Consider the following 13,713-nt stretch of genomic DNA (forward strand, 5'->3'; position numbering starts at 1 on the left):
ATAGGAACACTGCAATGCTGTACCAGGTAATTTACACTCTAATTTATTAACACACACACACACACACACACACACACACACACACACACACACACACACACACACACACACACACACAAGTCTGTTTCCACTCTACAATATGCAAGCGCAGGTCTGGTGAATAAACTTCAGCACCTGTGAGTTAATGAACCTTCTGCTAAAGTAAACAGCAGAGGTGAAGTTAGAACAAAGTGACAGGTTCCTCCTGGGTCCTACCTCTTGCACAATGCTCATCTGAGCTGAGCGCCATGGTAAATATGTCATGGCATGATGACTTGATGTATTTACTTTTATTTCCACCTTCAGTACTGTGGATAACATACTGGGATTAAGTTGCTCCATATTTATAAAAAAAAAAAAAAAAAAAAAAGCTAACATCAAGAAATTATGCACTGAATGGGTGTGTGTATCTATGCACTGTTTCGATACTACGTACTGTAAATTAGTCCCAAAAAAAGTTATACCACGTAGTTTATGTTCTTTTTCCATTATGACTGACTTGTCAAACTACATAATAAAACAAAGTTCTAATTGCATTCATTCTCTATATGTAGTTGTTCATGTTTTACAAAGGGTTTAACCTGAGCCAGGCCATACAATAATGATAGCAATCATATCACATCCATACAGAGTTAGTAGTATACAGCTGTTAAAAAACGATGATATATACTTTTTCTTAACGGACTGGTATTAGATGTTAATACAAGGTCAATAAGTTCAGGTATCGGAACTGAAACATCCTAAGTACATGTGTAATTACCTAAATTAGAACATAGTCTAATGACTCCTAGTCATATAGTCTGTTGAGAGAATGGTGTTTAGTCATGTTTTCAGTGCATTTATAAGCATGTGAGTATGCAGGAAGTTTTGGTGATCATTAGTTGGCAGGACTCACCATCATTAGCATGTCTGACACAGTCTTGGAGGACAGCGAGCCACTTCTGCTGCTCTTTCTCCGTCACCACACAGAAGTAGTAGTGGCGGGCGTAAGGGTGCCAAAGGATCAGAGGGAACTGGGTGGCACACTTAAGGAAAGGGGAACTTCCCACCTTAGCTTTTATACCTGGAAAAATGTACGCAACATAAACACACTGAGCAATTAGTTTAAACTCTCTGCATGTCTGAGAAATTAAACATATTATAGTTCCTATGATAAATGCATGCATTTAAAAACATTTATGTAGTCTTCAGCAGATCCGGCATTACTACTTAATGTTCTGCAGTCAATAAAATAATTGTTAATTTCTTACACTGCACTGTAGTTTTTATTGTTTTTAACTGCTCTTTAATGTTTTATGTAAAGCAATTTGAATTGCCTTGTTGCTAAATTGTGCTATATAAATAAAGCTGCCTTGCCTAAATAGTCAAGATCCAATCCTTTTAGACAAACCAAACATAATATGTCATGCTAAATTGTATTCTATGTTTATAAAATTATGCACAAGATATCTTCCATTTTCCAGGACATTTCTGAGAGTCCGGTACAATATGAAAGGTGGGTGAGGTTGTGACGGAGGCAGTCAAAAGGCATTTGATGTTTGCTGTAGCCACGCTAGCTAGGCTGCTTGCAGAGTTTCTGCAGGTTTCACCAAGTCAAATTTAAGACTTTTTGAGACCTTTTTCTAACCACTATGAATTGCATTGAAGACATTTATCACAACATCAACTAAGCCCTAAATTCAGTTTTTTCAAGCCAAGTATCACTAAACTTGCACTTCCCCATAGCTGAAGAATAAAATCTGTTTTATGTCTGTGGTACAATCCGAAAGAGACTCGCACCAATAACACGAAAGCTGATTGGCTGCAATAGAAGTTAAATGTTGGTCTCATTTATAGTCATAATACAGCAAAATTATATTTGGATTAGCAAAAGAAAGAACTATAACAACTATAACAATATTCAACGAGCTAAGCTGCTTGACTGATTGGCTAACAGCATCCTTTAACCAGCACAACCGGGCGAGCTCATGAATAGTAATGAGCTCAGGCAACATGACGTCAGACTGACCAGCTTTTGTAATTGGCCTGATTTCTACGCTTATTTCTTTTCAATGGCTAGAGCTGACAGAGGAGGTAGCAGTTCATTTTCACATTCACCACATAACACAAACACATATGGACCTAACAGGTTTCAAAAAATGCAAGTAAAAATGGTTTTGTGGGGCAGGGCACCTTTAAGACTTTTTAAGAACCCGCAGAAACCCTCAAGTAACGAGGCTAAATAGAGTGGGAGCAATCACCCCCCTGGTGCCCCAATGTTTGAGCAAAGAAAAAAAACAGCACAAAAGCCCTTTGGATGACCCTATGTTAGATTTAACATGATAAAGTGGTTGATTAATGATTAGAAGCTTTTCTATCCTGATGAGGATTAAATAGATAAATTCACATAAACAACAAAATAATTTTTTTTTAAAGTATCAGCATAAAATGTTGCAGCTTCAGTGCCTGCTCCCCTCTCCCATCTCCACTACCATCCTTCTCCTCACCAGGTAGGATGTTGCTGAACAGATCCAGGTATTGCTCCATAGATGTCAGCACCTTGTAGCCGGCACAGTTGATGGTTCCTTTGGGATGAAGGTGTCTCTCATGGGCCTGGTAGTTAAGACGGGGAGCAGAGTTAACATGTCAGACTTTTTGAATCAAAACAGCATTATCTAAAAACACACTGTACGACTTTTGAACAAATTTCAAAAGTCTAATATATTTCGATAAGTAAAAAAGATCCATACTAATCAAATGCTGAAATTACTATTCGAATGTGTATTTTTTATATAAGTGTTGTTGCTGGGTTGGTTCAGTGGGTAGAGCAGGCGCACATATACTGAGAGGTTTATGACTTGACGCAGAGGTCCAGGGTTCGAATCCGACCTGGGAATATTTCCTGCATGTCTTCCCCCTCTCTCTCCCCTGTCTCACCTAGCTGTCCTATCAATTAAAGTTGGAATAGCCCAAATAATAATCTTGAAAAAGCTTGCCTTCTTGCCTTAGCTTACCCACACGGTAAAACGAAATGCTTTGATGAAAAATAAGTTAGCGGGAGTGAGCAACACAATTGCATTGTGAGATCTTAAGGCACAGAGCTACGATAGAGTAGTCGAGAGGGAGTGACAGGCCATGGCTGGGAATCAAAAGAAAGATGCAAAATACGGTTTTAACAAGAGTTTAAAATTGACATCCACCGAGTCAAAATGCTTATGTTGTCGTTAATTAGTTTGTTCTTATTTCCTGCGTCGCGAGTTATAGGAGCTCAGCCAGTAGCTTCAGTTTACGTTAACGTTAGCTGCCCTTCAGCTGTCAAGTCTGCTTAAACTTCAAATGTTAACTTCTAATAGCTGTATTATCATTAACGTGACAATCTGCAGGAAACAGGTTGCTTATAAACCACTATAAAAGTAGTGACAAGTAGTTGGCATAGTTAGTTATCGATGCTGGTGCATGGTGGCTAACACTATTGTTACTCTGTTTACTCGGCTGTGCTTTCTAACATGATGTCATTGTGCTAACCGTTAGCCTTTACAACAGAGCCGCTTCACTTGTTAGATAGTGTTTAATTGCAGGGATCTCTGTTGATTTGTGTTTGCCGCTGTGTTAGGCCTGTAACAATTATTAAATAATTGTCTAACCGCAATTCTTTTTATTTTTTAAACAATCAGTTATTTTGCATAACCCAATTAAAGCATTAGAGCATTTTTTTATGCGAGTGGTCACACTGTTTGGATCCATCAAACCCATTTGCAATTCCGGCGTACTATCACATAACAGTAAAGTTAGCTAGCCTATGATACTATGGATTCCTACCAGAGGACGCCCCACCCACAGTTGCAAGTCCATGCTTTCGAATGATAAAAATCCACAAAGCACCTTTACATGTGTTTAAGTAATGCAGTTAGTCCGTCTGTGGCGTTTAATCTACTATGGTGCTTTGTTTAATTAGTAACATTACCGTTAATGACTACGCTGTATTCATTACTATTATGCTAACGTTCCACTCAAGGAGTACGATTGTTGATGGTTATTGTTGATTTTGTTTAGATGTGCTAAATTGTAAATATATAAGTGATTATTGTTCTGACTGTTTAGCTGAAGCTATGCTAGCGGCAGCTGTCACTTGTTGCCATAGCAACTCCAAACATCCTAGGCTGCAGCCATCTAAAGCCCATAGACAGTATATATATTGTTGTTAATTGTTTTAATGCTTTGAAATTGTTTTTAATTGTTTTCTAACTGTTTTTAATGTTTCATGTAAAGCACTTTGAATTGCCTTGTTGCTGAAATGTGCTATACAAATAAAGCTGCCTTGCCTTGCCTTATATAATGGACCAACAGACCCCGTTGCTCTGGACGGAGACCAGTGAAGGCTTTACTGCGCAGCCTCCAACTGAGAGAGACAGCGTAAATGTGACGTGAGCAACGTGTCTGAAAGTTGTAAGTCTTCTGGTAGCTGTGCCAAGAGAAATCTCAATAACATGGGCACAGGCTAATTATTGCTAACTAAAATGCTAGTTAACATTAGTAATTAATCCTAAACAGCTCATGTAAGTCGAAACTGCCTGCAAGCTTATCCTGTACTATACGGTAATTCCTCTACTGTGTGACACAATCGTTAGCCTATTTTTACAAAAACGTTTGCTACGGAGCCATAACGTGAGGTACAAGGTTATTGAGCCTTTTATACATTGTCATGTTTCTTTAGAACTAAACAATGGACAAATGGAGTCTTTAAACGCTTCAGATGTAAAGTTATTTGCTGTCAAGTGGCGCCAAAATCAATGTTAGTCAGTGGAATGCTAACGGGAGGTGATGGCCAGGTAGCAACAAAATGGCGCCATAGGAGGTTCGCGTTCTGAAGCGAAGCTTACCCCCTTGCTAAAGCCAGAGAAATTAAACACGCTGTTTTTTGTTTATGATTAATGCTTTGTTTTGTTATTGTTTTCTATTTTCATTTTTTTGTTCATTTAAGCAAAAAATACACTGTTTTAAGATAAGTGGTTTACTTTGTAGGCTGTGAACATGTGTATCTGGGTCACATAACGTTGATATATAACAAAAGATGTATACTGGGATTCATTTAAACTTTAATTTGTTTGAAAAGTAATAAATACATAAAATATGTATTATTTCACTAAAAGAGACAATTATATTGTTGCAATTATTCCTGAGACAATAAATTGTCCAGCAAAATTTTTAATTGTTACAGGCCTACGATGTGTGCTCGTTAATGAAAAATGAATGTAAACAAAGCGGTGTGCCAGAAATGCAATGTGCCATGACGTAGGTGCCCTTTCGAGGCTAATGTTGGAAATCCTTCTAGTGGACAGAACGTATAACAAAAACCACATGCTGATTGACAATGCATAGGCCAGCGTAGTGAAGACTTAATAATAGGCTTAATTTGAGCATTACATATTTTAATATTTAAAAAAAAGATAGAATTAAATTGAATGATAGTCTGTACAGCTCTACTGTACAGACCGTATTTTTTCCCCCTTACCGCTTTGCTGTCGTAATAATTTATGTTGTAGGAGTCTGGAACGAAGATGAAGCGGTTCCTCCATTTCTTGTTCTCCTCCAGATACTGAAAGAGCGAGCCAGAGAAGATGGCTTTGTTCTCCAGAGGAATCTGCAAAAAGAAGACACATTTCAACAGAAACCTTATACAGTGGGGCAAAAAAAGGATTTAGTCAGCCACCATTTGTGCAAGTTCTCCCACTTAAAAAGATGAGAGAGGCCTAATTTTCATCATAGGTACACTTCAACTATGAGAGACAAAATGAGAAAAAAGAAATCCAGAAAATCACATTGTAGGATTTTTAATGAATTTATTTGCAAATTATGGTGGAAAATAAGTATTTGGTCAATAACAAAAGTTCATCTCAATACTTTTTTATATACCGTTTGTTGGCAATGACAGAGGTCAAACATTTTCTGTAAGTCTTGACAAAGTTTTCACACACTGTTGCTGGTATTTTGGCCCATTCCTCCATGCAGATCTCCTCTAGAGCACTTGCACAACTGGTGGCTGACTAAATACTTTTTTGCCCCACTTTACACTACAAAAGACAAAAACATACATTTTCATGGCAGTACACTGCACAGGCAGGAGAAATGTAAAGCTTTTTTTTATTGCTAGAGAAGCAGGTAAAAAGCTAGTTGTTTTATAAAAATACACATCTGAAATAAATCCATTAGTGGCTGTTTCTTAATCCCAAGACATCCAACTTGCATTGTTTTCCTTCAAAAAGGAAACTTTGTTATTTTTCAAGGTGGACAGCTATTTTCTCATGTCTATGTGCCTTAGCGACTAATGGGGACATCCATTTTTTTTTTTTAAATTGGTCCAGTATTGAGTGAGAGCCAGCAGCTGTGAAACCGGCTGCAATGTAATCCTATGAGGCAATTACGCACTGTCAATGTACGTCCACTAAAAGTGCTTGTTTTTAACCACTGACTATACATATACAGTACAGGCCAAAAGTTTGGACATACCTTCTCATTCAATGCGTTTCCTTTATTTTCATGACATGACATTGTAGATTCTCACTGAAGGCATCAAAACTATGAATGAAAACATATGGAATTATGTACTTAACAAAAAAGTGTGAAATAACTGAAAACATGTCTTATATTTTAGATTCCTCAAAGTAGCCACCCTTTGCTTTTTTGATAGCGCTGCAAACCCTTGGTGTTCTCTCAATGAGCTTCATGAGGTAGTCACCTGAAATGGTTTTCACTTCACAGGTGTGCCTTGTCAGGGTTAATTAGTGGAATTTTTTCCCTTCTTAATGGGGTTGGGACCATCAGTTGTGTTGTGCAGAAGTCAGGTTGATACACAGCCGACAGCCCTATTGGACAACTGTTAGAATTCATATTATGGCAAGAACCAATCAGCTAAGTAAAGAGAAACGAGGGGCCATCATTACTTTAACAAATGAAGGTCAGTCCGTCCGGAAAATTGCAAAAACTTTGAATGTGTCCCCAAGTGCAGTCGCAAAAACCATCAAGCGCTACAACGAAACTGGCTCACATGAGAACCGCAGGCTTCCACAGCATCCTGCAGCGACATGCCATCCCATCCGGTTTGCGTTTAGTTGGACCATCATTTATTTTTCAACAGGACAATGAGCCCAAACACACCTCCGGGCTGTGTAAGGGATATTTGACCAAGAAGGAGAGTGATGGAGTGCTGTGCCAGATGACCTGGCCTCCACAGTCACCGGACCTGAACCCAATCGAGATGGTTTGGGGTGAGCTGGACCGCAGAGTGAAGGCAAAAGGGCCAACAAGTGCTAAACATCTCTGGGAACTCCTTCAAGACTGTTGGAAAACCATTTCAGGTGACTACCTCTTGAAGCTCATCAAGAGAATGCCAAGAGTGTGCAAAGCAGTAATCACAGCAAAGGGTGGCTACTTTGAGGAATCTAAAATATAAGACATGTTTTCAGTTATTTCACACTTTTTTGTTAAGTACATAATTCCATATGTTTTCATTCATAGTTTTGATGCCTTCAGTGAGAATCTGAAATGTAAATAGTCATGAAAATAAAGGAAACGCATTGAAATGAGACGGTGTTTCCAAACTTTTGGCCTGTACTGTATAATGTTAACACTGTACATAGTTTCGTGTAGATACAAACCCTACGCTGTATCCTATGCCATAGCCTGATGTGCACCTCCCCAGAAATGTAACTACACGTCGGGGTGACGCAGACCACAACAACTGTGATTGGTCCGCCTGGCTGGCCTTGGTAGCGTGGCATTTTCCCCTACTCATTATTTCAGTGTTCTCCCCCGTGAATAACATGAAATCAAGGAGAGGGTTAACGGTAAATTTACTGTAATAAAAAATTAGTTTTATTAGGTTTATTAGAGGCTTTCTAAGCGGAAAAAGCATGCCTTTCAGTTGGGTACAGAGCTCCACAAGAGCATGTGCTTTTATGTCAATATAGCCAGCATTTAACTCTTTAAATTTAAAACCGATGAGTTAATGATGGTCGGCTATTGGTCAAAAAAAAAAAATAATCTAAATTAGCATCCCTAGCTTCACAATACTTTAGTGTTAAATGGTGTATTTAAAATGATATTGACAGGTTGTCTACATGTTCTACTACTGAGTTGATGGAGTGAAATCTGTGCTCAGAGTCTTGCAGAGTGGTGGAGGAGGATGTTTTACCTTGCGGTGTAGTAGCTGGGGTTGTGGGCCACCTCCTCCTTCTATGTCAAAGCGAACTTTGTTAAAGAGAGCCACAGCATACTGCTTCTCATACAGGTGCCCAAACTCCACCATCACCTCGCTGGTCCGAGCTGAAACACACACACGCACACATATTATTAGGACCATCGGGGCACTTTTCAAGAAATCTTCTACATTTGGGTCTTAGGCATTTTTCATATTTACACAATGAATGTGGACGTGTGCATGAAATGAGTGTAATGCTTATTGTGTTTCAAACAATGAGCATTACAGCTTCAGGGTCTGCCAACATAGCTATACAGTAGGCTTTGTCAACATTTATTTTAAACAACATTTTTTTTATCAGTGTCAAATACAGTGATTAAAAGAAACCAAACACACACACGCATAAAAAAAAGAAGTTAAAATGAGATAAAATACCCTGGTAAGAAGTATCAATGAGGATTTCCCTGATATACAATACAATTAAATTATCATTGTAGGCCAAATGACACTTTATAGGTCTGAGGGGCAGGTCGCCAGGTCATCACTAGCATCAATGTACTTTTGTGCTAGTTCAAGTGCTGTGACTTTAGAGCCAATGTTTATTCATTTGGGAATGTTTTAAAAGGTGAAAGTCAAACGCAAACTTGACGAAGTCTAAAGAATGGCATTTCCCCCTGGCATTTTTCTACTTTATCAGTGACACCATTGCTGTTTGCTAGTGCTTTGGGTGGCCTTCACATATCTAACCTCTTACACAGCCCAAGAGTAAAAGAAAGAATTGTACTGCAGAGCCTTTTTCTGTCCATAGATAAAATTGTAAGTGATCAATTGATTTTCCCTGATCTAGATGAGAGTCCTTTCAAAGGTGGCCTATTATGCTTCATTTCATGTTCATACTTGCATTTTGTGTTTCTACTAGAACATGTTTGCTCTTTAATGTTCATAAATTGTCATACTACCCATGGGTGCTGTATTCACCCTCTGTCTGAGACGCTTTGTCGTAGCGCATGTAGCCCCCTGAAAAAGCCCAGTCTGCTCTGATTGGTCAGCGTTTCGGGGATCTGAGCTCACTCTCGCCATCTCTGTACTGTCCATTGTAGCCTGGGATAACCGTAACGTACTATCGCAGCACTAGGGCTGCATGATATACCAAAAATGTACCTTACATGCGCATTATATACACATTGCATACAACTGCGACATTTAGGCTACATGTGCAATGCATTTACGTGCTGCATGTCAAAATATTTGGCCAATCACATGGATGCAGTGAGCAGAGAGGGTTTTGTGAGTCTGATTAAAGAGCCCCTATTATGTTTTTGGGGATTTTTCCCATCTTTTAGTGTGTTGTATAGTTGTATGTGTATGTAATAGATGTATAAAGAATAGAAAAAACACATTTCACTCCAAATGGAGCTCTCGCTCTCTCTCACAGACACCACTTTTTCTCAACTGCCTGAAACACCTCATCCACATTCCTGTTTGAAATTCCTCAATTATTCATTATCATTAATTGTCATTAATTGAGTTTTTAATATGTGCTGCCAATAGGTGCTGTCTGAGCAAGCACAGCCCGCCCAATGGCTTGTTTGAATTTGGTTGACCAAATCACAACAGAGTGGGCCAGCTGACCAATCAGCAGACTGGGCTTTTCGGGAGGGCGGGCCAAGATCTCAGTGGTTTCGCCCTGGGCCTTCCAGTTCAGGTTTGGTTTTTAATGCAAAACCTAATACAGAACCTACGCCCTCCGTTTACTCACACACTTTTCTGGTTGATTTACCCTAATCCATTGCTCTAACTCACAGTTTTTTTTTTTTTTTTTTTTTTTTTTTTTTTTAAGATTCAGATTTGAACCCTGGACCTCTGCGTCGAGGCATAAACCTCTAGTATATGTGTGCCTGCTCTACCACTGAGCCAACCCGGCCTCTAACTCACAGTTTTAATTGTATTTGTTTTGTATGGTTCTGAACTAACATAATGTCATACCTGGCTCCTGGGCACTGCTAAGGTGCCTTAAACAAGGCTCCTACCTTACTTAAACCAGTAATTGCCTAATTTTCCTACCAATTATCTCACATGAAGCACTCTGGCATTCTCTACTGTGCTGCATCCCCAAACAACCCCAAAAGGAAAAGACCGAGGATAACCCTGTTTTTTCACTGGGCGCGTTCCGCCATACCATACCGGGAGCATCTCAGAACCAGAGCATCTTGTCTGCCCAACTCGTAGATTTTATGGTCTCTAAAAGTACTTGAAAAACCAATTGCGTGTTTACTCCAAGCACTCCTGGAATTGAATTCCATGCCTTCTCTTTGCTGGCATTGTTCTTAAAAAAAGCTATGTGGTGTCTTTTTTTTTTTCACCTCCAAGATGAATTTGTCATATACGATATTGGGGGGTGTCTTTTGGTAAATTGAGTGGATGCTCTCGCTGTTCCACCTCCTTCCCCGGCTGTTTGAAATCCCCGCGGCCTAGTGAAAATAGACCTGGTGCATATCATTAGCAGAGAAGAGAGCAGCTTCACGCATTGCTCGCGATGGTCGGGGCGCCTCCAGAAAGCCCGGTTGAAAATAGGGGTTAGGTGAGATTTACGTGAGTGTTTCATACGTGAAACCAGTCCATCTGATGAAGACCTCAGTTCTTGCAGAGAAAAAAAGAGGACACTGATTTAATAAAAGGTCCATTAAGAGGAAAATCCTGGACTATATGACTACAAAAGTATGACATGCCTGCAACCCAACTTCTGGACATGGCATGCTTAATAGATCCCAGATTCGCTGTGCTACGGTGAAGAAAGCAAAAAAAATAAAAGAATTCACTGTACAGTTTCTTTGAAACGACTTCAGTCCTCACCTCATCTTTTGTGCAGCTGGAGATGGCTGTTTAAGCAGAATTCAACAGCTACTTGCTGTCCCCCCACCATTGACAGTGAGGCAGACCAACTGGCTTGGTGGAAACTCTACCACGTCCACTTCCCACAGCTGAGCAAACTAGCCAGGATGTATCTTTGTACACCTGCAAGTAGCTCGCCCTCAGGGAGGCTTTTTAGTACAAATGGTGTAACATGTCAAAGCACATGTTTAAAACCAAGCAAAGTAAACATGCTGGTTTTCCTAGGCAAGAACTTGCCATAATAAAGCATGCTCATACAAGTGTGCATACACAGACACACACCTACTCATACATGCATGTACAAACACACAATACATTTCATATTGCCCCTACAGTGTGGGTAAGCGTGACCTTGATTTATACAAATAGGTGTTTGCAGGGGTTAAATTGGGATTTGTTATGTGGGGGAGGGGTTCGGGGGTATGCCACAAAAAAAATTGTGTTGTAATGTGTTATGTTGTAATTTCTTTTTGTTTTATAAAATTGGTATTGAAAAAAATAATCATTTAGGAACCGGTATCAAAGTCAGGGTATTGGTATCGGTATCAAAAACATTTGAATGATACCCAGCCCTGGTAATGAGAGGCATTTAATTTGAATAAAATGACAAGGTTCAACTTTAATTATTTGTTTTCAGATTTGTATTTGTGCTTCAATTTTGCCAGGCAACCAAGTTGTGGATATCTCGTAAGCCCGGTTCAGACCGATGATTTGCAACAAGATGAGTTACAACTTGCAACTACTTACAATGTGCTGGTCTGCAACGTTATACCATGCTTGCGGGTACTCGTTGAGCCTCAGTCCAAAACTGCCATTTCGACCAGTTGACAGTAACATAGAAATAAAATGGATTATGGATCATAAGCAGACTTTACCAGCTGTTAAAACAGGTGACGGCCTGTTTTAACAGGGCTGCACAATGAATCCTTTATTTTATCATTATCGCGATGGCAAAATAAACACATTGTGAAAGGCTGCATAATATTGCAAAAGACACTTAAGAGATTTTTTGTTAGTTAAAAGAAAATATCAGTAGAAAACTGCACTTTAAAATGTAACTGTCATTCTTTTTAGATGGTGCCTTTTATTTTAACTCAATGTTCAATTTGTTTAATGAAAGAATGTTGGAAATTATTTACGTAGGTTTGTTTTAAACAAGAAATTTGATGCATTTTAGCAGAATACTGAAAGCAGCAGAATTGAGTACACTTTAATTTGTGTTTTTTCTGACTGTAACCAGATGCTAGCCTGACAAGCCAGACCCACATAAAGATGTTGGGTCTGGGAACTCACCATTGGCAGGGCTCAATCCGAGGGGCGGGACAAACTGTTGTCTTTCAAATTCCCTCGGCATGACTAGAATTTGTTTTTTCCAGCTCGCAAGCCAACAGAGAGTGCCTAGACCCTCCCGGCTGCAAATTAAATTTGCTGCCGCTAGGGTGCGTCTAGATTTCTAGGCTAACCAGATGCAGCTTTAGAAGAAAAAAACATGTTTTTTTTTATTCAGTGTACATGGGCTATTCACTGTCTGGGGACTATGTTTAGCGAGAACCTAAAGCAGAAAGACATATTTGTGTATTTATTGCGAGTCAATATTCAACAATGATTAGAGATGTTCCGATATCAATACCAGTATTTGTATCAGCTCAGATACTGCCTAAAATGCTGGTATCGGTAAGTACTGGAGTTTAAGCCCTAAAGAAAATCTACTTTAAAAGTAGTTTATTCATGTTATTTTTCTGTTATAACTTATAAGTTCTGTGGCATTCGTTGTTTGGGTTTGTTCATGTTTTCACAAAGATTTTCATTGTTTCAGTTCAACCTGAGCCAGACCGACAACAAAGATAGAAATAATATCACATCCATACAGGGATAGTAGTATACAGTTGTTAAAACATAATAAAATATATGACACGCTGGTATCGGATCAGTACTCCGTATCGGCCGATACGCAAGTTAAGGTATCAGAATCGGTAAGCAAAAAATGGTATCGGACCATCTCTAACAATAAAATCACATTTTTCTGATATTATGTAGCCATAATGGTTAGCATTGCTAGGCCTCTATTCTGCTGCAAACAGCGACCTGTCAATCAAAGGGTAGCCATGCCCTAAAGCATACCCTGCTTTAATGTTTGTTTTACTCTAAATGAGACCATATCTAATTACAAATCAAGGAATATCTGTGTGTGTGTGTGTGTGTGTGTGTGTGTGTGTGTGTGTGTGTGTGTGTCTCCTGCATGCGCAGTACAGCAGCTCTCTCTCTCTTATGGCTGCCACTGTCACCTCTCTCTAGGTGCTTCTCCTGTCGCTTAAATTGCCTCCTTGACTCATCCACTTGCCTCCCTTCTTGACGCAAGGAAATAATCAGAGGAGAGATGAAACAAGCAAATGTGTTTTAGAGGGATGAGACCTCCTTTCCTCTGAAGCGTCACATGAATACGTTAGTTGTTTGGGCAGAGTTAGCAACTCCTTCAGCTGCACGGCTTCCGGGAAGGCTGCTTTCGTGTATCCTCGCCTATAGCTCCTCGTGATCCCTCCTTGATGCTCGCTCCTCAGTCCCCGGGGAAGAAATAAGAGCCTTCTTCACTGAGAAGGAACAGAACA

General features: G+C 39.5%; 1 protein-coding gene across 1 annotated transcript in view; it reads right to left on the reverse strand.

The window, feature by feature from the left end:
- niban2b (niban apoptosis regulator 2b) overlaps window positions 1–13,713 on the reverse strand; it is a 58,887-nt gene that overhangs the window by 31,093 nt on the left and 14,081 nt on the right. Inside the window, exons 2-5 of the mRNA XM_028577174.1 lie at window positions 8,210–8,340; window positions 5,531–5,659; window positions 2,526–2,631; window positions 935–1,102 (exon numbers count right to left, since the gene is read on the reverse strand). Of these exons, the coding sequence (XP_028432975.1) occupies window positions 935–1,102; window positions 2,526–2,631; window positions 5,531–5,659; window positions 8,210–8,340 (534 nt within the window). The remainder of the gene's footprint in view (window positions 1–934; window positions 1,103–2,525; window positions 2,632–5,530; window positions 5,660–8,209; window positions 8,341–13,713) is intronic.

Source organism: Perca flavescens, chromosome 5 (genome assembly GCF_004354835.1).
Source record: "Perca flavescens isolate YP-PL-M2 chromosome 5, PFLA_1.0, whole genome shotgun sequence".
Taxonomy (NCBI): Eukaryota; Metazoa; Chordata; class Actinopteri; order Perciformes; family Percidae; genus Perca; species Perca flavescens.